Raw genomic sequence first — 25,554 nt, forward strand, 5'->3', positions numbered from 1 at the left:
TTATTGCCTTTGGTGTGGCAGACTATTTGTTTTAGTCCTGTCTCAAAACTGAGATACCAAATTTGAATACTTGAATCTTCTGTGGTGGATAAGGTTGTGGAGGAACATGCCTTAACACCGACTTAGGTGAACGCTCTGCTGAGCACGCGCAGGGTGCGTACAATGTATTGGCTTTACAAATTGCATAAAAACATTGCACTTTTCGTTTTGATAAAAAAAAAGACAAACAAAAATATACAAATCAGAACACTAAATACTGTGCACGAACTACAACAAAAACCGAGGGGGGCAGGAGATCTTCGATGCTTCAGAAGGATAAACAGAACATTACCACATGTGGCAACTGCCTGTTGATCATGCAAGTAAAAAGCCGGTGATAAGTATAATTCTGTAAGTCATATTCGTTGAAGTTTTAAATGGTTGCAATATTTGTAACTTATCTATCTTCATATCTCTGAAACAGATAGAACTTAAGGGTTAACACACCCGTGACGGCGTCTATTAAACATCAGGAGAGATGACGTCATCTTTACCACTTGAAATCCTTTGTTAAATAGCTTCCCTGTAATCAACAACCGTCTGTGAAGGAATAACGACAGGAAACGAAAGCTTGGGATAGCGTATTAATTTGAATGATATGTCACTGCAAGTTCACACAAGATGATACCATAGCTATTTGCGTTTTAGTAGACGAAAATAATTCTGACAAATTGATAATGTCACTATCACGATATGCTCATCCATACAGGATCCCAGTTAACATCACGCTGTCATAGATCTGGCATTTCTGGCAGTATCCGTTCGACAATATTGCCAGTTTTGTTATGTTCCCCTTGTTGACATTCATGAATTATGCATACCCAGTTGAGTTGTTGATACTGACCTAGGCAAACGCCGATTCCATCTGTTTTTATTCAACCACATACAGCTATGTTAGATTCTAAACATGTTGTACAAACTGAAACCGATATACCACCTACATTTGTCTGGTAACACACACGCGTGCACATTGTTGGTTTTGAACCTGATTAAAACAACAAGTATCCTTGGTTTTTTTTTTGTGAATTTGTAATTTACATGTAGGCAATGGCTACGGTTACATTAAAATGTAACATTGATAAAAAAGTAATTATTACAGTGGAGACTAATTGCCGGAATCAACGGCAGGGTTGGGTAAGGAACTGATAATTAAGATTGTAACAATAATACTAAAGTCTACTGTTATATTGTGTTATTTTTACGTTAGATTTATTGAACTTTAACCTTCTTTATTTTTGTTGCTTAATTCATCGATAAGTATAGTAATACTTATAATTATTATTCAACAAATATTATATAAATAGTTTTAAGTAATAATTATTTTAATGTTCTTCAAGATAGTACAGTTTAGTAGTTTAGACTGAAACATGCTTCCGGAACAACATCCTGGATGTGTAAAAACTTCCATTGTAAATAAAAAAAAAAATAAAAAATTGTTTGCGATATTGTAAAATTCAAATAAAACTTTTCTGGTTTTATTTTAATACATATTACTAGTCCCAGCACATATTGAAGTGCATTAGCATAACAATAACACAAAGTAACTGTAGACACACATATTATTGTTACTTTCGTAATTAATCGATCGGTTCCTCAGCCAACACTGCATTCCGACAAATAGTCTCTAATGTAACAATAATTTTTGTATTATTGTTACATTTCAATGTAGCCAGTGCCTTAAAAGAGGGGCGAAAGATACCAAAGGGACAGTCAAACTCATAAATTGAAAATAAACTGACAACGCCATGGCTAAAAATGAAAAAGACAAACAGACAAACAGTAGTACACATGACACAACACAGAAAACTAAAGAATAAACAACACGAACCCCACCAAAAACTAGGGGTGATATATCAGGTGCTCCGGAAGGGTAAGCAGATCCTGCTCCACATGTGGCAATGTATGTTATACACATGCTGTATTTCTAAAATATGTTTTTTACTTTTTTGAAATTTATATTTAATCGAACCTTTACAAATATCGTTTACAATCAGTTTTCCAATAAACTCATCATTTTGAAATGAAATTTAGTAATTGCGCCAGACGCGCATCCTGTCTACAAAAGTCTCATCATTGACGCTCGAATCTAAAAAAAGGTTAAAATTGCCAAATGCAATACGTAGTTAAAGAGCATTGAGGACCAAAATTTTCTAAAAAGCGCTAGCGTTATCGCCCATTTGAGAAAAAACCCCAAATGAAATCAAATTGTTTGCTTTACATTTGATTTGTCATGAAAGTCTTGAATACGAGAAGATTATCCGTCTCCTGCAACTAATTTTGTGCTTGAGGATTATCTTGATGTTCAATTTTATTAATGTATGAGGTGTAATTAATCAACGATACTGTAGTGTACATATTTGAATACTTATTATTTTGTTAATGGATATGTCCTTTCAAAAAAACAGGGTACAAAGATTATAACAGCATGTATAAAAAATGCAATATATTTATTTATATATGCTCACGAAGCTTTTTTTTCATAGATTCGCAGAACAGTTGAAAGGCAAAGAAAGAATAATCGAAGGGTAGGGAATTTGTTTTACTGGTTTTAGTAATAGCTTGGTTCATTGGGTTATAATTATACAAAGGTGAAAATAACAATTGAAACAAATAATAAAATGAAATATAATTTTCCTGATAATTAGAATATCAGTTTGGCCATTTTCAATATAACATGTTCTCCATATTTCACATTGAAAACAATAACTAAGATAAAATGTTTGACCATTGCTTTATACGCATTTTCACTTGTTTGCTGTAAAAGGTTGAATAATCTGACTGAAGCTGTTGTTGATAGTATGACCGAAAGTTCAACTGAAACTGTAATTATTTTTGATTTTTTTAAGGCAAAAGATAACAATAACTCGTCTTGAGGATCAAATAAAGACAAAAGATAATGACATTGAAAGGTAGGGAAAACAAAACCAATAAGGTGCTTTATTTATTATCTACATCGGCCGGATACTCTACTGTATTAGACAATATAATGATATAAGTATGAATCCTTAGAGAGACAACAGTTTAACCCCAACCACATGCAAAATTATTTAAGGTAACTAACATACTGATAATCTATACAAAGTTGGACATATGAAAGAAATTTCTTTGATCCCTGCAATTTCTGATTCGTATTTAAACTCTTTCAAATTGAGTGAATAAATGGAAAGTAAGTTTGCTCACAGTATAATTGATTAATGATGAGTGGTTGTTTTATGTTCAGTGCCAAATATTTCAAGCATGTTCAGGACTACAATGCTTATGGCAAGCCAAAGTGGACAAAAAAAACTAATTTTTAATATTAAAAAATCATTTTCTAATAAAAAAAGTCATGTTTTAATATTAGAACATATTTTTTTAATATTAAAAAAGAAAAACACTTTTTGTTTATATTAGAAAATATTTTTTTAATAAAATAATAGAAAAACACTCTTTCTAGTATTAGAAAATGAATTTCTCAAATTAAAAATGAAGTTTTAATATAAAAATCATTTTGTAATATTAAAAAATCATTTAAGGATATTAGAAATGCCTTTTTTAATATTCAAAATACCCTTTTTAATACAAGAAATTTCATTTCTTAATATGAGAAATACCTTTTTTAATAATAGAAATTTTCTAATATTAATTAACGATTTTTTTTTTATCTTAGAAATTTATTTTTAAAACTAAGAAATCTTTTTCATATATTGAAAAATCATTTTCTATTATTAAAAAACTTTTTCTATTATTAAAAAATCATTTTCTAATATTAAAAAAATATTTTATAACATTAAAAAATCATTTTCTTATATTCAAAAATCAAATTTCAAAATTACAAATTAAAATCTCGACCACTTTTAAGAGTTTTGACTTACCACTTGTTTGTTATCTTTTCAATACTTAATCATTTTCTAATATTAAAAAATAATTTTCTGAAATTAAGAAATCAATTTTTAAAATTAAAAAATCATTTTTTTATGTTAAGAAATGGTTTAACTATTTTAAGAAATAATTTTTTAATATTAAGAAATATAGATTCCTACACTGCAACAAGTGTATGCAACAAGTGTATTTCTCCACTCTCGACAGTTAAATTTTAGTTATTTAAAGAGCTCGGCAAGCCTCGCGCTTTAAATAATAAAATTTAACTGTCTCGAGTGGAGAAATGTCGTATTACACGAGTTATAGTGTCGGAATCTGTTTCTCTAATGATTTGTATCCTTCTTTTTCAAAAAAATTCAGAAACTTGTGTTCTTTATATGCGACGTCATCAGGCATTGCCGCCTTTTTTCATGGCGTCACAATAGGAAAATTCAGAAGAAAACAAAACATTTAGACGTCATAATCAAATTTCGACTAATCATTTGCCGAGAACAGATTTTTCACTAGTGAGGAGAAATATTTTTCTCACACCGGTCAGGAAATGTGAAAATAGCACAAAAATTAGAGAATTAATTTTTTAATATCAATTCGTTATTTTCTAATATTGTAAAATACAGTATTTTTTTATTAATATTAAAAGATCATCTCCTAATATTAGAAAATGATAAAGTCATTGAAATAATAATTATCAAGTGGTTAGTCAAAACTTTCTATAATTATAAAATACAGGATTTTTTAATATTAAAATCATTTTCTTATACTAAAAATCCTTTTCTAATATAAGAACATTCTAATATTTGAAACTCCTTTTCTAGTATTAGAAAGTGACTTTCTAATATTCGAAAATGACTTTTTAATATTAGAAAAGGATTTTGTAACATTACAAATAATGTTTTAACATTAGAAAATATTTTTTTTAACATAAGAAAATAGTTTTTTAACATTAGAAAATAATTCTTTTATTTTAGAAAATATTTTTTGATTGTAAAAAAACAGCTCTTATTGTCCACTTTGGCTTGCCATTAATGCTAGTATCTTTTAAAAAAATAATCCATATGCATTTTATTTTTAGATTTTTAATTAATCAAATATTAATTGTAATGCATTACTTTGAAATTTAAAGAAAACACAAAAGTTCTAACGAAACGATTATAACGAAAATTACCAGACTGTTAAAAATTCACAAATTAGATGATTCATTTAAGTTATATATTTCAACTCTTTAAATCTTGATTAAGTGATTTTTTTTAAATTATACAAAAACAAACAATCTTTCTTTTTAATTTGATGAATAGATTGAATAACACCAAGAACAAAAAATGTACTAGAATGTCTTATTCCTGTAGACGATGCTAGATTTAGACTTTATAAGAAGGTCAAGAATTTCCAATAAAAAAATATATGAGACACTCTTATGCACTCAAAATTCATTTCGATTGTTATGTATTTTACATGTTTTAAAAAAAATATTAGAAATGTATATATCAAGACGTTTGCATATGACATGGATCAACATTCAATACAATAACAGGTCAATACGATACAAAACAATTATTTTAAATAAATTGATTATTTAAGCCTGAAGCAGGGACAAGAGATGAGAAATGCAATCCAGGAGGAACTACAAACGAAGGAAAGTGATCTATTAAAGTATGTTTGTGTTGAGTTGAACCTTTTGTTTTATTTTTTTTGCGTATAACAGCAATGACTTCTTCTTTTTTTTTATTATCAGAAACATAATTTTTTAATAAATAAAAAAAATCACTAATTTCAAATATATTCTTTTAAAACACATGCATGAACATTTAATGAGACAATTCTTTCTTTACATTGTAATATTTATTTTGTACAGTTCTACTTGGTTGATTGAGAGCAGAGATTTGGTTTAAATATTGATTTTTCTTATTAATAAATCAAAATCCAACTAAATGCTATTGTTATACTCAAATGTACACTAATCACGGTTTTACAACCTGTCGATACATTTATTTTGGCATCTTTTATCTTACTGTCAAATACGTCTTTAAAATAGATTTATTTTATTATTTATGTTTATGTGCTAAGTATTACTTTAGATGCAAACCTTTTAGGCCATTGGGTCTCTGATGGAGAGCGGTCTTATTGGCAATTATACTAATTATACTAATTTTATTTTGTATTCATATATTATGTATAATATATCCTAGATATCGATAAACAACTGCATTTAACTTAAATGCTAATATTTTTTCAATATTCATTGAAGACTGAAGGACACAAATGAAAGGGAAAAACAATTGATTGTGGACCATTATCAAGAAACGATTCAAAATAAAGAAAAAGAAATTCATAGGTATGTTTCGTATTTGTGCTTAAATAGTTTTGCCTCGAAATTATAGATAATGTTATTGTATTTCATGCATGGTCTTATTTAAGGAGGTTATATGAATCACATATAAACTTTGTGATTGTAATACTACAAGAGGAAGCATCCACTGTGTTATGTGATCAATGATTATAAAGTGATCAAAAACTTAAACACTTACAAATTTTACTGCACAAGATGCAGATTTCGATTACTATAAACTCTTCGCTGATGCCCGAAGCCAAAAGTTTAGGACAAGGAATCAGAGTTTTACATTAGGGAGATCAAACATTCATAAGGGAAGATGTGGTATGAGTACCAATGAGATATGTCCATAACCACTTATATGTATTCCTCATATTAAGCTTTAAGTACTATTTCACTTACAATTCTTTTGATTTTATATGTAAATTAACCTTTAATGCAGAATCCTCAAATGAGAAGTGTAGATTTTCACTAAGATTTGTAAAATGTTTCCAGAACTGGAGTTTATTTTTGAGACTTGTCGGTTAGATATAAAAAAAAATATTTTGTCGTTAGATTTTCAACAATTCAACATAAAATTAAAAGTTAGACAATAGATAAAACTCAGGATTTATTCTTTTTATATAGGAATAAACTGTTTATATATTTTTGGTAATTAAATTTTTTCCAAGGGCATCGTTTGAGATATTTTCTGATATTCTTTTGTAAAATTTAACCTAGGTTTTCCTTCCATTCCCCAAAAGTGTGTCTTCCCAGTATTATGCTCACATAATAATTTTTTTTGAAGCTTGCTAATATGCTATGTTACTTATACTCTTTATTTTATAAATTTGACATGATATAAACTACATTTGGAAAAGAAGAAATGAATTCTTTCGCTATACATTTAAAAATAATATTTCTCTCGATGAGATCTCATGAATTATTCGCGAGGACATTTAATTTTTTTCTATCCTCATATCCCGCAATATGAATTACAGGATAATTTTGATTTGTATGCTTACCTATAGATTTTCTATACTAATTTATGTTTTCAAAAATAATTATTTTTTGCACATGATCTTCAAATGGAGAATTACCTGACGGGACACAAACATAATATACATGAAAAAATACAACATCGTGGCCAACAAAACAAAATAAAACACAAGAATAAACCATGATCAGTTATGAACAAGCTAAACAACTGGGAGAACTTTAACAAAAGGAGCACTATCAAATCTAGAGATAACCACACATGTTCCTGAGGGAATACAACTAGTGTCACCAATCGTATAACTCTCGAGATATTCATTGAAAAGAGATAGCTGGTGAAAAGGCCTCACAACATTCCGAAATTACGAAGTCACCTATCTACCCTAAAGATCAGTAAAAGATTATTTATGGTTGATACTAATAAATATAACTAAACAGCTACATACTACTGTTGCCTTTATTTAGATACTAAGATATTATATGCGATTTGAATTGTTTCTACTTAGTCTGAATCTTAAGAAATTTTTATATGCCCGTCAAAACTTTGACGGGACGTATTATGGCATACAAATGTCCGGCGTCCGTCTGTCCGTCTGTCTGTCCAAATATCATGAAACTTAATATAGTTGTTTCTTTTGATGGTCAAACGATCTGTATACTTTTTGGTGAAAATAGGATTTAAACTTTAGAGTTACAGGACTTTATAACTGAAACAGGGGTGTGTATTTTTCACATGTCGCGCTGTATCTCAAAAACGATATCTGATTATTGCTTTAAACTTCACACACTTCTTAATTATATTAATCCAAAGATCTGTATTCTTTTTGGTGATGATTCAAATGTTTTTTTTAGAGTTATTGAGTTTTTTGTAACAAAAGGGGAGGGGGATTCACATGTCGCACAATATCTCATAAACAATTTATGATTATTGCTTAAAACTTTACAAACTTCTTAGTTATATTAATCTAAAGATCTGTATACTTTTTGGTGAAGATTCAAATTTTTGGAGTTATTGAGTTTTTTGTAAAAAAGAGGGGGGGGGGGTTCACATGTTGCATCGTATCTTAAAAACCATTAATGACTATTGCTTAAAACGTTACACACTTCTCTGTTATATTAATCTAAAGATCTGTATATTTTTTGGTGATGATTCAAAAATTTATTTTAGAGTTATTGAGTTTTTTTTGTAAAAAATGTTTTTTTTTACATGCCACGCCGTATCTCAGAAACTATTTATGATTATTGCATAAACTTCTCACACAAGACGAAGGTGTATAATGCGCTCATGGTGCAGCTGTTTATTTTACTTTCGAGACATCTTGGTCAATTTCCATTAATTTAAATCGACGGGGATATAAATGTTACTCAACTTTAACGAGTATATTCAAGTCGACTAAGTTCGTCTGATCAAAGGTAAATTTGCATTGACCAAACCGGATTCAACCCAACAGATTTCGCCACATCGAGGTTCGACTGTACATGACTAATATTCTTAATTGAATCCCTCTCTCGTACACTGTATTTCTCACATGTATAATTAAAGTGTATTTTAAAGAACAAACAGAAAATACTACGTAAGAAACCTCACAATATTATTAACTATATATTATATAAACAAAACAAAAATGCAATGTGGACAAGTAAATATTGTAGTCTTAAACAATTATCCTAAAGAAAATTTGTTGATTGAAAAATTTTTTTTTTATAAAAATAAACCATTACTGGAAACCTGGCTCAAACTAATAGAATGACTATACAAGTAAACTTTTATGTAATAAAAATATCTACCCAATTCACTCAGCCTGAGGTTTAGATTTTCTTTTTTTAACTTTATTATTATTTACTTAAACGTTTGTCGAATGATTCAAAATATCAACTATATGTATTTTTTTTCGATTTTTCTGTCAGATGTACTATGGACTTATTTACTATGATTATTTATACATGTAGTTTTTGCCCCCAAAAAAATAATTATAGTGTATCATATACCTGATTCAAATACATGCTTGTCTAAAAAAATATATATTGATGTGAAAACAAAACAAGGTGAACATTACTTTATGTAGGGCCAGGTTTGATACACCATTTTCTACATGGGGAGGTGCCTGTGCCGGGTCAGGAATATGCCAGTTGTTATCTATTCGTTTTATGTATTTGAGCATTTGATTTTGCCTATTGCTTAGGGACTTTCCATGTTGGATTTTTCTCGGGAGTTCAGTATTGTGTGATTTTATTTTTCACATATATACAGTCCGCCAAAAGTTAAGCACCACCTACTTTTATTGCATCGATTTTTTTTCAAATTTAAAAAATCAATTGTTCCTCGAAAAATAGAAAACAATCATATAGCAATTTTGCTAATGTATACCATAAACAAACCACAAATATAATTTTGGTCACTTATGAAGGTTCTATGCATATAGGTTTTTCGTTCATAGAAATAGTGTAAATTACACAATTAAGAAATGGAATTTAAGTTTCACTGTGATTTTATTTTTTTACAACAATTAATCACCCAATACCATTAAAATTTTCTACACATAATCTTTGGTATGTTTGGCAAATTTAATGTCAATATTTGAGTCAATAGCATGTGTAACAACCTCATTTCCGGTACAGTTTCATAACACGACCTATCTTTCTCGGTACAAGCCTTCAAAACTTTAGTTGAGGAAATCTGTTGCATTAAACAACAAATGCCACTTTTAAATCGACAAACTTTTGTAAAGGTGAATCTCTGCGATTGAGATTTCCGACAATGGCATCTCAGACATGTTTGATAGGGTTCATGCATGGAGTCAAGGAAGGCCAAAAATTAGTGTAAATGGCTGGTTGCTCTTTGGACTCGGTTAAAATTCTTGCCCTGCGTGGTATAGCGTTGTCATTTAGGTACAAGTGTCTTGACAATGTTGACGCAAGTGGGGGATTACTAAAATGACGGACTACAATATGTTAAGGCACCAAATCTCTGTATGTCTGTCCGTTTATGTTACCCTGCAGAATATGCATACCCAGCTTATAACGGTATAAGAAGCAACCCCGTACTGGAACACAACCAGCAATGCATGCAGTCCTTGTGCAAATGTTGTTTTTGGTCATAGGCCGTTTTTTTCCCCTGCGAAATTCGTATTATGGCGTCTTCTGGCAGTAAAGGAAACTGACTCCCATCTGACCAATGAGTGTTTTGTCAGGTTCTTATGTTCAAGCATAGATGTTCATTATCCCATTTAAACCTGACGGTAGAGTGCCTGCTTGAAGGTACAGGTCTCTATACACCACGACGTGCTCTTCGTTTGCCTCTATAAAGTCGACGGACCAATGTACGAACACTTACACGACCACCTGGAGAAACAGTGTATTTATAAACGCACATATGACCTTTGATAAAAGGTTGGTTGACTGCTTTATCGAAGTGCAATCTTTTTGGTCGTAATGAATTTTTTCAGTGTATGTTAAAGGTAATTCATAACACCAAACATTAATATTTTTTTTGCAATAGTTAAAAAAATATTGCCAGTTATATTTCGGTGGTGCTTAACTTTTGGCGGACTGCATATTATCAGTGAATAATCCCTGTGTTGATTTTTTTTAGATTGATTTCTTTCAATTGAATATGTTTTAGAATGACTGCTCTCAATTGTTACAGCTTATAGTATAGTTATATGCATTTATTAGATCACTGTGATCATAACTAAAACAGTATATTTTGCACAGATTAAATAACAATCTTCAGCATGTAAATCACCAGGTCCAACAATATGCAGAACAAAAGGAGGAAGAAATGAAAAGGTTCATTTAAAACTAAATACACTTTATTATCTTTTTAATATTTAAGAGAATAAGCTTCACATATTAAATTGTATCTCACGTCATCATTAGTCCATATTTGGAAGCAAACAAAAATTGGGTAAAAGTCAGTCATATATTTACATTAGGACAATTAAAATCAAAAGCCATCTAGGCGTCCATATATGGTCAACAACAGTAGACAGATACCTGTACCTTATGTCAAATTCTTAATCAGACCTTGTGTAATAATTTTTGGAATATTTTTAATAGTGTCCATCAAATATATGACATCACCAATTATGTTGTTTTCGAATTAATGCATGTCAACGATTTCTAAATCAACCTTCTAATCATAACACATATTCACTCTTTTCCGAGCGTTGCATATTTTAAGATGTTCTATAGTTATCAAAGGTACCAGGATTATAATTTAGTACGCCAGACGCGCGTTTCGTCTACATAAGACTCATCAGTGACGCTCATATCAAAATATTTAGCTAGCTATGCTAACAAAGAAATCAAAGATGTTGAAAATGGATTCTTACCATAACTTATTGGTAAAAGATATAATATTTGAATTATGTATTATTAGAATGCAAGTGGACCTCCAGAGAAAAGAGAACACAGTTCAGCAATTGCTGAAACAACGAGATGAGGAAAAAGCTGCTAAAGAAGACGAAAGAAAGCAAAAGGACGAGGCTCTGACAAGGTCTGACAACTACGCTCAGCTTTTAAAAATATGCTTGTCTGTTTAGTCTTTACAATTTTATTAACTTTACTGAGATAATCATATTTCCTTGACTAAAGCCGATAAAGGAGTTTTTAAACTGTTTTTATTTTAGAGAATAATAATCAAGCAATACAAGACGCAAACAAACAATAGAAATGGAAATGGAGAAGATGTCAAACAATCGAACCAAAGAGTAAACAAACAACAACCGAAGTCCACCAATGGGTTCTTAACACAACACTCAGTGGCGGACTCCAGCTTGTCCGTAAACAAAAAATTGTACTAGTTCAGTGAAAACAGATGTCAAACTAAACTCCAAAATATATAAAAGAAAATAACCCCATACAAGACGTACAAAAAACAGAGGCTCCTGACTTGGGACAGGTGCAAAACATGTTTATTGCGATAGTAACCTCTCCTTTTACCTGTAGCCAATGTAGATTTAACAAACGCACAGCAATATCCACAGTAAAACTCACTTAAAAGAAACTTGAGTGCGATGTCAAAAAAGGTAAAAAAAGATCTAAGGAAAATGTCAATGATGCACAAATTAACAAAGGACTACTAGCAGTTACTGATATTTCAGCTCCGGACATCATTTAAACTGATTGAAAGATTATGTCTGCATCATATGAACATCAAGCAAAATCCCTCCCGTTAAGGGTTTATTCTCATACCATAAAAAAATGTATAAAAAGAATATAACCCTTATGCCAAAAACTGGTTATAGAATAAATGTGTTTATTTCCGACCTTTCTTTAAAGACCTGACAATAATATTGTAACTATATCCCTTCTGAATAAGTCTGCTTAAAGGCTTGGTTAGCCTTTGAGGTGAATGGCAACATTGCCGTGATTTGTAAAGAATTTTACCATAAAAGTTTGGATATGAAATACCTGAAGTTGTAAGATATCTAAATGTTGATTTATATGTACAACTCTTTTTAATAAGTTAATTGAATGCATTTGACTTTTAGATTAAGTGCTATTGCTGGAGACAGGCTTCGAAATAACAACCCTGGAATAACAGATCTATCTGATCCTAACAGACCAATGAAAATAGCTGAAAAATTCACAGAAATGTATGACAACGATTGGACAGATAGTATGGAGGCCTTAGAAGACCTTGGGTTAAACGAAGAGGAATGTGTGATAATGTTGTTGCATTTCCTAACAGTAAGATTTAAAGGACTAAAGTATTAATTAAAACATTTAAAGTCCCTAAGAAATTCACTACTCAGAAATAACTTATATTTTATTCCTCAGAAATTTTTACGATTACATTGACACTAAAAGGCCTTCGTTCAATAATTCAGTAGTATTGATGCAGCTTTCAAAATTATTAGAATTAAAAAAAAAATTCAAAGGCTTCCAAGAGCTTGTCTCAACTGATTAATTAACGACAAAGCAGATGCAAAGTCGTACTGATAAATTAATCTGGTTGTTAAAGTCACATTTATTATCTATACAATTTATTACTTTTTAGTCATTAATTTCGCGTAGTTAAACATGTTTTGTTTTTCAAGTCCTGCATTTTTGATTTTATATTATGTAACAGCACTTTATACGAATTACATTATGTTTTAAGTTTAGATTATTACATTAACAATTTCAAACAATGCAGTATTATAATTATATAAGATATTGATTATAACTTTTCAACCTATATTCCCTGTTTACAATGCATTTTTCCTTGCTTGTATGTAAAACTATCATCATGTTATTTTTTCATACGACTTTAAAAGCTAGTAGAAAGCCACTGAAGTTATAGTGTTAAAATTATGTATTCGAATGCATGTCTGATTTACTTTATATGTGCTATTACTATACAATGAATACACGAAAAGCAGTTAAAACAAATGCATATACATTGTTTATGGATATACATCCTGTTTTGATGCAATAGTATCTTGACAGGATTCATATGAAGAGTGTGGTAAACTTGTGGCAGAATTGGATCGACATATAGAACAGGCTGTTACTTTAACTCACTGTGAACAAGACGGAGATAAGGTAATTATTGGCTTTATAATACATGCATATATATGAGTGTGTTAAACTTGTTAACAAATTATGAACTGAAATAGTGAACCTCTTACTTTTGTTATTCTTGTGCATTTTTTATTTAATTCTTTGTTAATTTGTATGTTTGAAGGTTTGTATTGCGTGATTGCTCTTACCTAGTATTAATTATTGTTAAGTAGTCAGATCTGCTCTCCTCTGGGGCTGGATGTGTTCAAGGTCGAAAACAAACTAACAATTCCATGCAATGGAAAAACCGGTAGACAAACAGTACACAAAACACAATAAAGAAAATTAAAGACTAAAAAAACGAGCACCACCAAATACTGGCTGTGATATTAGGAGCCCCTTAAAAGTAAGCAGCTCTTTCTCTACATTTGGCACGCTGTCGTTCCTGCAATAAACAACAACAAACTAAATTATTTGACGAACAATACTTTATCAATTGCAAGCCAACTGGTTGAATAGTAATGAATTTCACAGGGAAAATAACTGAAAAATAGCTTAACAACAAGAATTGGCGTTTTAAGTTTTAAATTTTAGGTGTGGTATAAATATATATCAAAATGACGTTTAAGACTTACATTTGTTTGAGTAGTGCTTTGTTTGATTAGAATATCTTTACATGAGGATTTGGTCTTGTATTTAACAATATAAGTAAAACTTGATAAATGGTTATTGATGTTTCGAATAGTTTATTTTTAGCATTTCTTTTTTTCCATGTTATGTTTTTTTCATCTTATAAATTATTTTTTTTGTAATATATATTTTATTATTTTCATATCATTTTCAAATCTCATCTACAAATAAAGATGTACACACAAATTATTCTGCTATAAATCTTAAACATATGGTTAACCATACTTGTTATAAATTATAAAATACATTGTACAAAGTCAAATAACAGAATACAGAATACATCTGCATCGAGCTCTATTTTTTAATAATATTATTAATGTTTGACCATTTTTCTTTTATTCTTTTTGCTTTATTGGTAGAGCACAAACTCATAGAGACCATGTCAACCCTATAATAATAGTTAAGCCATTCAATTGCTTCAGCAACAGATGGGACTGTAAATCTAACTCTACATAAGTAAACATATCTCTTCAATATCAGAATACATGTATTTAGAATATCTTTAAATATGTGATAATTAACACCCAAGATTATACTTGATAAGGTTGGGAGAAAGCTTACATTACATACATCTTCTAACTTTTGAAAAAAATTAAGCCAGAATGTTCGAACGTATCTACATTCAAAAAAGAGGTGTATGTATGTTTCTTTAGTTTCTGTACAAAAAGTGCACAGTTCTGTTTCACTATATTTACACTTCATAAGTAAAATATTTGTTCCTAGAATTCTATGGAGTAATCTGTATTGAAATGCCCTTAATGTGGGATCTTCAGTTATAAGTAAAGGAAGACTAAAAAAATAATTCCATTCTTCGGCCACAATATCTATTCCCAATTTTATTTTCCATTTCTCTTGTATGCGTGATGGGGTTTCCTTTATTTTCTCTAGAAAAAAATTTATACAAATGTTTTGATACTTTATCAACTGTTTTTATGGCGGTAACAATTTTGTGACTGACAGTATTTAGTTTGATAAATACTTGTGAATGAATTATATTCTTCCATTCCTTTGGAAGAGCCAAGATTAGTCCATAGAACTCTAAGAAAGTTGTTTTTATATTATGATTTCTAATAAATTCATCATAATTGTAAAATTCTTCATTTTCCTTAATGAGATCATTTATGAAAAATACATTATTCTGTATCCACCTTTTATAAAAAACTGTTTTTCCATCAATCATAATATTTTCATTTAAAAACAATGGTTGAGACAAGATATCACTTGGGGCTGTGGTCAGAGGTTCACACAGTGAGGCATATGATGAAATTACATTTTGCCAAAAAGGGTTAAATTCTTTTTTAATTTCATTGAGTGCTGATTTTGATAGATGCCACATATTTTCTCCACCATTCATTTCAAGGTGATCTGCCAATAGAACTTTCCATGAGGAATAATTTGTGGGGTCTAAAACTTTTTTAACCCAGGATAACTTAAGTGATTTTATAAATGATTCAATATGTGGCATTTTTACCCCACCATCCTCGTAATTTGAGATAAGTATATTTCTTTTAATTTTGTCCCCTTTACCATCCCACACAAATCTGTATAGCATAGCTTGTAACTGCTTTAATATATCTGGGGATGGATCTGGTAAAACAGTAAAACATTGAATTAGAATTGGTAGGGCGAGAGTTTTCACAACTACAATTTTCCCATATATAGTAATATTTCTGAATGACCAATCACTTAAAAGATTTTTTACTTTTTGAATTTTTTCTAAATAATTATCAACACATATATCAACTTTTGACAAACAATATTGAATGCCTAGGAGTTTGAAATTTCCTGAATGGTTCCATATTATTGTTTTATTTGTGTTTAGCTCCTCACCACAGCCCCTTTTTGCCCCAATCCATATAACTTGGGTTTTTTCAAAATTAGCCTTCAAACCAGAGCATGAGTAAAACAAGTCTATCTTATTTAGAGCACTGTTGAGAGATTCTTCACTATCATCCAGGATCAAAGTCGAATCATCAGCATACTGACTGAGTAAAAATTCAGAATTTTTAATCTTTATACCATTGATGTTGTTGTCATATTTTATAGATGCACTAAGCAGTTCCAAACATAAAATAAAAAGATAGGGAGACAGCGGATCCCCTTGTCGTACCCCCCTCTCTATTACAAAAAAATCAGATAGATAGCCATTATTTTGAATGCAACTTTTTGAATTGTAGTAAAGAGTTGTGAACCATTTCACTATTGTGTCACCAAAACCTAGAAATTTCAAGGTTTCGCATATAAAGTTCCACTCAAGAGAGTCGAAAGCTTTTTCAAAGTCCAACAAAACAAGCAAGCCAGGAATATCTTCCTCATCTACTTTTTTCAAGAGGTCATATATAAGTCTTGTACACTCACCAATATATCTGCCTTTCATAAAGCCAGTTTGAGTTTCACTAATCAGGTGATCTAGGACTTTTTTAATTCTATTTGCAATACATGTTGATACTATTTTATAGTCTACATTAAGTAGTGAAATAGGTCGCCAATTTTTTAGAAAATGTTTTGGTTTACCATCTTTGGGTAGACAGGTAATAACACCTTGTGTTTGTGAAATTGATAATTTACCTCCTTGAAATGCTTCTTTGAAAGAACGCAGTAGGAAAGGATTAATGTCGTGCCAAAAAAATTTATAAAACTCAGTTGTAAAACCATCCAGACCGGGAGATTTTCCATTTTTCATATTTTTTAATGCATTATGAATTTCTGAGCTTTTTAGTTCCCCCTCTAAATTAATATTTTGTTCATCAGAGAGAATTTTGATAAATGGGTTTTCCAGAGAAAAGAAATTATCTCTGTGTGTATTATTTATAATTGTTTTCTTAGATGAATATAGATTTTCATAATATAACTTTTGTTCCGCACGAATTTTTGCTTGATCAGTGATAGTTTCACCATTATCTAGAGTTAATTTTTGAATTACTTTTTCAATATAATTTCTTTTCTCTAGATTACAGAAATATTTTGTACTTCTCTCTCCTTCAATTTGCCATTTTGCTTTTGCTCTCATTATTGCCCCTTTTATTCTAGATTCTCTTAAAGACCTTAACTGAAGTTCAATACGTGTAATTTCTTCCCTTTTATCATTGATATTTTCATTATTGTTCAAATTGTTCAATTGACTTTCTAGTTCTTCTTCTTCCCTACTGCGTTCTTTCTTTTTAAAAGATGAATAAGATATTGTTTTTCCTCGTATCATCAGTTTTAATGTTTCCCAAAACAGTTGGTCTGAAATGGAAAATTCTATTTCTTCCCTATTTTCAGAATCAACTATTTTATATTGATCAATACAATCAGCAATACAAGTTTTAGTATTAGCAATAAATTCTTTGTCGTATAATAAAGCATTGTTAAATTTCCACGTCCCTTTGCCTTTTTCATTTGTATTAAATTGAATGGACAGAGATACAGGTGAGTGATCAGACCTATATGCAACACCAATATCACACGAGGTTATCAGTGGTTGAAAATCAGATGAGACAAGGAAGTAGTCCAGTCTTGCCTGCTTCTTGTTAGGTCCTCTCCAGGAAAACCTCTTTTTCTCTGGGTATAATTCCCTATAAACATCAACCAAATCTATTTCTGACATCATTTCATTAACCTTTTTTTGGGCTTTAGGATTATTTTTGTGCAAATAGTTTAAAGTATCCATATCATAATTTTGTGGTAAATTCCAATCACCCCCCACTATTACTGAAGTATTACCAAAATTTTCAATATCTCTTTGGAGTATTTCATAAAAAACTGGTTTGTCCTCGTTGGGTCCATATACTACTGCTATTGTCATTCTATGATTGAAAATTTTTATATCTAGAATTGCATAGTTCCCGTCTTGATCCACTTTCTGTCCAAAGATTTCAAAAGAAAAAGTGCTTCTAAATAAGATAGCCACGCCCCTACTGCTCGTGGTATGCGACCCAAATATTATTTTATACCCCCATTCTGCTTGCCAATACTTTTCAAGTTCTTTTTTACAGTGAGTATCTACCAAGAAAACCATATCATAGTTTTCTCTACATTTACTAAATATATCTCTTCTTTTAATTTTATCAGAAGACAGGCCTCTACAATTTATGCAACCAATTTTCAAACTACCCATATTTTATATCACTTACAATTGTAACGGATGAATGATCTAAAATTATACAGTCAATAAACATATTCAGAGCAATACAAAAAAATGAAGTACAAATAAATAGAGAGAAATGAAAGTGACATAAAAATGCTTTTTTCCAACCATTTAAACAATAACTACCAAAAAGCTCCCGTTTCATGGTATTGCAGCAAATACAATTTCAATCAAATAAATTAAGTAACTAAGATACAGTGGGTTTCCTTCTTCCCCAGCCATTTATGTAAACAAAATATAGTGTTGTCTAAATCTTTTTTATTATTATTATTTTTTTTTTTTTTTTTTTTGGCTGTTTTCTTCATGCCTCTAAAAGAACAGTTTTTTAACCTTAAATATGGTGTAAAATCTATTTCCCAGTTAATTTTAATAGTGTTTGATTAAGGTTCGGAAGTTTGAATGAAGTATTTGTTATTTTTGACAGGGGTGCCCCCTTTTTTTGTGGAAAGCAGATAACTATTTGTTTGTAACTTGTCTCTCAGGTAGACATGTTTTTTTTAAAGATACTAGGGTTTTATAAATACTCTTTAGTGACATGTTACTTATATGTAGGGCTCTTTGAAATAGAGAAAAAGTGCAACATGTGGTGATATGTATCTTGACATGTGGATTTTATGATCTACCGCCGGTGACCACGCTTAAAACTTATAAAACTATTTTCACCAATAGGACAAGTTCAAACATGTTACGTAACTGGATTACCTTTTGCCTAATTACTCTCAAAAGGCACATATTGTGTATTTATTTAGTTTAGAGTAGGCAATAATACTGTAATGAATCTATTAGTGTTTATGTCTGATTAGCTTGCACGAGTCAAAACATCTTATAAATTAGTTTTGAAGTAAAATGATTTTTTTTAAAGTCTGGCGAGTCTTCTTCATCAAGTCAAAATATTCCTCCGGAAATATTAAAACCAATTAAAGACATTAGGAGAAAGATGACAGTAAACAATATGGAAATATTGCAAAAGGTAATATCATGATCATAAAATGTCACAGCATGACTTTTGAAAATACATGTATGATTCATGTATGATAAAGGTACAACATGTATTTTAGAGAATAACAAGTAAACAGCTTTTCTTTTTATGTTGTGCTTTAAAAGAACACACATATATTTATATCATATAATAATACATGTATATATTGATATTAACTTTTCGAAGTCGAAATCGGATAGGAATATTTCATTTGATCATGCATAATTAATGGTAAATTATTTCCATCATTTCCATCATTTCCTTTGAAAATATTTAAAAAAAATGAAAATATTGTTGTAGAAATGATAAGGATAGTACTATTTCTCTCATTATAAGATTTTGTGAGTACATCATGTTTCAGATGCAGGTTTAAGCTTTTCAAAATATTTGACCGTCTAAATATGTATGCTAAATTATAACTGACAATCATTTATAAATAAGCTTGTATTGACCTTGAAATATAGCCCCCAGTTGTATTGTATAATTGTTTATCTAATTGTTATGTAGAAGCTTCTTGACCATCTGAAGATAGTAAGGATGGATGTTAAAGATGACCATATTTCAGCATGTTCTAAGTTTGTAGCAGATTGTATAAAGTATGCCTGGATGATGCAGATTCAAGATCCACCAGTTTACATTGAGTGGGATTTCCCTAGTGATACAAAGATAGATACTAACATCTTACGCTCCTACACAAAGGCTGGAGATCAAGTTGACTTTATAGTGTGGCCTGTTTTGTACCTACACAAAGATGGCCCTGTACTAAATAAAGGCGTTGTTCAGCCGAAAAGTAAATGATAGCAATGCATACATTTCAAAGAACCATTCCTTTATACTTTAATTATACCTAGTTTTTAAAGTTTTAAGGTGTTGTAATAGATTCATGTTGTCAACTATATATTGTTGTGTTAATAAAGTTATTCATAATAAGAAGTTTTACCTATAAACGGGTTATATGTAGGATATATATATAATATGTCAGGTTGTATTATATCAATTGATTGATAGGTGTTTTAACGCCACTTTCAAAACTACTGTGCTTGTAAATGGGGGCCAGTTTTTATTTGTGGAGGATGTAAAATTGAAAGTGCCTTGAGAGAACTACAGACCCTCTAAAGAAATTGTTATCATGCAAAGAAACTTTTAGCTTATCAAGTAAAGATAATATTATGGTTTTATTATGATTTCTTGTGAACAACTTGACATTTTTGGAAGTGTTTTCTATCCGTAGAGTGCAATATCTGAAGTGAAATACATTAGAAATGATCAAATGTATTCACAACATTAACAGTTTGATACAAACCATTTGTACTGGTAATTATATAAAAAAGTTTTTATGGTGGAATGTCGTAGTTGAAAAAGGGTTGATTCGTGTGATTTACATCTGTAAAAAGCCTCTGTTACATCTAAGATCTAGTACAGTATTTGAAAAAGAAAAGCTATTTTATAAAGCTTTAGAAGATTTGAAAACTACATATGGTAAACATTTGATCTTTAGCTGTATAATTTTTTATCAGATACTAATCCATTTTAAAACAATGATTTATATATTAAATTAAATAAAGATTCTCATACCTTTAATAATTGAAACACCAACTTAAAGTAATATTACACAATTTACAACTGAAGAACATTTGTATAGAATACAATTGTCAAAGTCAACAAATAAGTAATGGATGATAATGCATTTATTTCAAAGAACCTTACGAACTCTTAATTTTAAACTTTTTGATATATATTTTTGAAGATAGAGTGTTGTGATAGTTGAATATTGTGTACTGTATATTGTACGTAATTTAGGAGATTCTAGTTTTAATGACTGGTTTAAATGGTTCAATAATTAGGTTTGAGATCTACTTCTTAACATTGTATCGTCCTGAAAATGCATGAAATATTTGCCACTGGACGTTAAGCAACCAACGATTAATCAATCTTATCATTGTATATATGTATACCTTATTGATTGAATCAACAAAAATTATATACATACAAGTAATGTAAAACTTATTTTCTCATATATTTTATAATTGAAGCTACAAATTCATTTCCAACTGAATGAATGCGTGTGAAAATATAGGTGAATACAATTACAAACTTCAATCTTTCATTTCATCTTTCATTTTTCATCTTTCATAGTAATCAGTTATCTCATATATTCCTTATATACTGTAGGAGTCTAGAATTACATAGACTATTTTTAAATAATCGAGAAGTTGGATGAAGTCAGTCAGTTATCATATTTATAATATATTCATTTTTGAGTGCCTATTGCATTATTTATGTTTTGGTTGTGGTTATAAACTACGATGTTTACAAGATATAGAAACATGAAGTCATGGTTTCATTAACATAATAGAACGATGGAAAAAAATCATTACTGTATCCTCTAAGTGATTATTTTATACAATTTTGTCTGTGCATATTTTCATCAGTGTAGACTACATCTTTCTTATTCATCACATACATTTCATTGAAACTGTTAGAGTATGTTACATTGTACCCTCATAATAAACTTTTGATAAAGTACGTCATTTTGCTTTAATCAGATTTTTTTGTCAATCATAAACCCTAATGTATCCATAAGACATCTTCATCTGAAAAACCTTTGATACTAGTGGATGGATTAAAACAATTTCATAACTCATGATCACTATCAAAAATACCACTGTTTAATTTTCAACCTCCCAAGCTATTGGATATCCAAAATAATGTATATGCTAATTTTCACCTCTTGTTTTTTTTTAATCATATACATTAATTTATATGGTACTTTTATATTTGATGAACTAATTACAATTTTTTGACAATGGCATGCAAATGCAGCAACTCTGATTAGAGTTTAAATGAGTAGCATAACGGAAATGGCATTGATTTATATGTTGTATGTATAGTGAATGATTAAAGGTTTATATGTTTTTTTTGTAGTTATAGTGTTTGAGATAGCTAATGGCTATATGCCCTATTTTTACATTTTGCATTATACTACCTGCTTGAGATCGTTCTGTTTGTAGAAATGATTTTAGATTGCACCTTCATGAGGATATTTTGAAGATAAAATGAGGACTTGCTTAAATTTAGTAGTCAGCACAGTAAAGTGGTAGAATCTGTTACTCTTATGATTTTATATTATTAGGGATGCTAGGTGCAATGAAATGAAGGGAAATTTACACAAGGCATATTTAATCAAGGTGTGGTTTTACCAAAATGGGCACTACCAATGTAAATGCATGCAAAATTGATTTTTTTCACGGTGGTTATGTTTTTTAAACGGAGACAGTCCTAGTGCCATGATAGAACCAGAAGTCTTGTTAGGAAAACATACAAAAATTCAAAAAAATGTTATGTATTTTGTATAAACAATTACCACACTGAGTTAGAAATATACTATAACCAGATTGTATACTTTTTATGGTCATTTATTATTCATTATTCATATATTATTAAAAGCATTTAAAACAATCAGTGATCCAAACACTTTAATTTGGGTGTAATAAAAAAGGTAAACAAACAAAGATGTTCAATGTTAATTGAAGGATGATACCAAGCCTGAATGAATCAATGTAAGTCCATTAGCAGATAAACAAAGGTAATGTTCAATTTAAAACATATTGAATCTTTTACATATCAACATACGGTATTTTTACGTTTAATTTTCATAGGTGAAGATCCTTGGAAGATTTCAAATAGAGGCGAAAAAAAATGAGGGACATTCAATCACAAAAGTCGAAAACAAACTGACAAAACCATACTAAAAATGAAAATAGACCAACAGACAAACAGACAAACAGCTGCACACTAAATACAGCAAAGAAAACTTAAGACTGCGCAACATGAACCACCAAAAACTGGGGGTGATTTGAGTTTTTCCAGAAGTGTAAGCAGATCCTGCTCCACATGTGACACCCGTTGTTTTGCTCTTTTTAGTACAAACTTAGTAATAATTTAAACTCAGGAGGTCACATTTAAAATTAGGTACAGATTGAGACAGGTCAAACAACCATGAAAGTTTCAAAATACAGAAAAAAACCTGATTGTCAATTTGACAGCTCATTTCTTGCTACTGGTTTTGCAGTTTCAATTTATTGTTTTCAGTTTCCATTAATCCTTCATTAAAGTGTACTATTTAGATTGATCTTTTGAATTGGTCATAACCATCATTTAAGTGTTAGAGCTATCTTTCCAAATGAAGTAGAATGATGGTTTTAATAAATTGTCATTTTCATAGAGCGTATATTTTTTACATTGTAAGCTGTATACATATTTTTTTTTATATCTTGTATTTAAATTTCTAGTTGATTAACAAAATAATTAATACTGAAAAATTTGTCATTATGGCAAAGTGCTCAATCCAAGAGTTTCGAGCAAGAATCGTCCATTCAAACTACAATATTCCTGTTCCCCTCCTTTTGCCCGAATAAGATCTACCGAATTAGACATCACATGCACTAGGTTAGATTACCGTAGACATATTTGGCACAATGTTTTGGAATTTTGGGTTCTCAATTCTCTTCAAATTTGTACTTGTTTGGCTTTGTAACTACTTTGATCTAAGCGTCACCTGGGAACAGTATATCTAACAATATATATATCCTGGCGTCACTGATGAGTCTTATGAAGACGAAACGCGCCCTGGCGTACTAAATTATTATCCTGTTATTAACTATTTGTACTCACATGAACAACACGACGAATGGCACATGTTGGCCCGGACATGCTTAATTACCCCTTCACAGGACATAAAATCAAGTTTTGCTTTTTCTTTTGATTCTATATTTTGTTTTGTGCACACTTTGTTTGTGTTTTTCGTTTATTTTGGACTTATGAGTTTGAATATTCATTTGGTATACTTTGTATCGTTTTTCGAGTTGTAATACGGACTTGTCAAAAAAAACCAAAACTGTATAAGATTTTTAAAATATGTATTCCTCATTGAATATTTGGGTACGTTTATTTTGTAAATAGGATCATACAACGTCTCTTTGTTCGTTAGACAGTCTGAAAGTTCACATTGTCTAAGTATTATTTCGCATAGTTTGCTTAGTCCATATGTCAAATACTGTATCGGGCAACTCTATTTTGGTGTTTGAACTGATTGAACTGACATGTCTACCTGGCATGATTCAACTGACCTAAACCAAATTTAATGGTTCATTGGACAACATTTAGTTTTTGCGGTCTGGCCAATATGTCTGATACTGTTAGCAAAAAGTCAATTCCCAAGAATTATTAAGATAATTTGTAAAATGTTTTTTTTCTAATACAAATTTATGTAATTCTACATTAAAATAATGCCTGCACCAAGTCAGGAATATGACAGTTATTGGTTTGATTTGTTTGAGCTTTTGATGTTATCATTTGATAGTTAACACTGTCTGGTTCAACTTGTTAATTTTCTGATTTGTCAAATCTAAAGGGTTTGAACCTCGAAATTGGCATCCTAAATTATCCTAGTATCCTTGATGTGAGTTGGTTCGAAATATTGTTGACATTAGTGTTTTCATATGAATTATAAATTCAAAAGTAACAATTGTCTCCAGTCATGAATAATTCTAATTAAACAAATCTGATCGAAAACATGATTTATGCAGATAATATCCGACAATAACATGTGTTGACAATTAGATTACAGGCAACACGTATCAGATAAAGTTTGTGTATTTAATGTCCCACCGTACCTTTGGTTGTATTTAAAACGTGTTTAGAAATAACATTATTTAAAACCCAATAAACGAAATGCCATATAAAAAAACAAGACGTGCAAGCATGAGAGTTGTATTATAGTTAACATATCTCTCATACAACATAGTTTCAATACAAATATTTTGCTATATTTTCTCTGATATCTATCACTACATGTCGAATAGAAGGTTTCCTTCCTTTTATGACTATCTAAGGCTTCTTCAATTAGGTAAATAAAATGTTCAGAAATGCGACGTGATATTGGTACAAACTTAAAAGAGTACACATGGGGAGGTGACACTATTAGCTATGTCACCGATCTCAGCAAACATTTTGCATGCAACTCTCGCTCGGTGAACTCCAACCGAAAATCGAAAAATCAAT

The 25,554-nt window shown here is 30.1% G+C and overlaps 1 protein-coding gene across 2 annotated transcripts in view; it reads left to right on the top strand.

Annotated features, from left to right (window-relative positions):
* The window catches only part of LOC143085550 (uncharacterized), a 42,175-nt gene extending 19,767 nt beyond the window's left edge, over positions 1–22,408 (top strand). Inside the window, exons 5-14 of one of the 2 annotated variants that reach the window (XM_076261976.1) lie at positions 2,523–2,564; positions 2,886–2,948; positions 5,479–5,550; positions 6,146–6,232; positions 10,919–10,993; positions 11,586–11,702; positions 12,700–12,898; positions 13,640–13,735; positions 19,375–19,482; positions 19,999–22,408. In XM_076261976.1, the coding sequence (XP_076118091.1) occupies positions 2,523–2,564; positions 2,886–2,948; positions 5,479–5,550; positions 6,146–6,232; positions 10,919–10,993; positions 11,586–11,702; positions 12,700–12,898; positions 13,640–13,735; positions 19,375–19,482; positions 19,999–20,289 (1,150 nt within the window). In that variant the 3' untranslated portion in view covers positions 20,290–22,408. The remainder of the gene's footprint in view (positions 1–2,522; positions 2,565–2,885; positions 2,949–5,478; positions 5,551–6,145; positions 6,233–10,918; positions 10,994–11,585; positions 11,703–12,699; positions 12,899–13,639; positions 13,736–19,374; positions 19,483–19,998) is intronic. The other variant, XM_076261977.1, reaches the window with a different exon arrangement.
* The last annotated feature ends 3,146 nt before the right edge of the window (positions 22,409–25,554 follow it).

This window comes from Mytilus galloprovincialis, chromosome 8 (assembly GCF_965363235.1).
Source record: "Mytilus galloprovincialis chromosome 8, xbMytGall1.hap1.1, whole genome shotgun sequence".
NCBI lineage: Eukaryota > Metazoa > Mollusca > Bivalvia > Mytilida > Mytilidae > Mytilus > Mytilus galloprovincialis.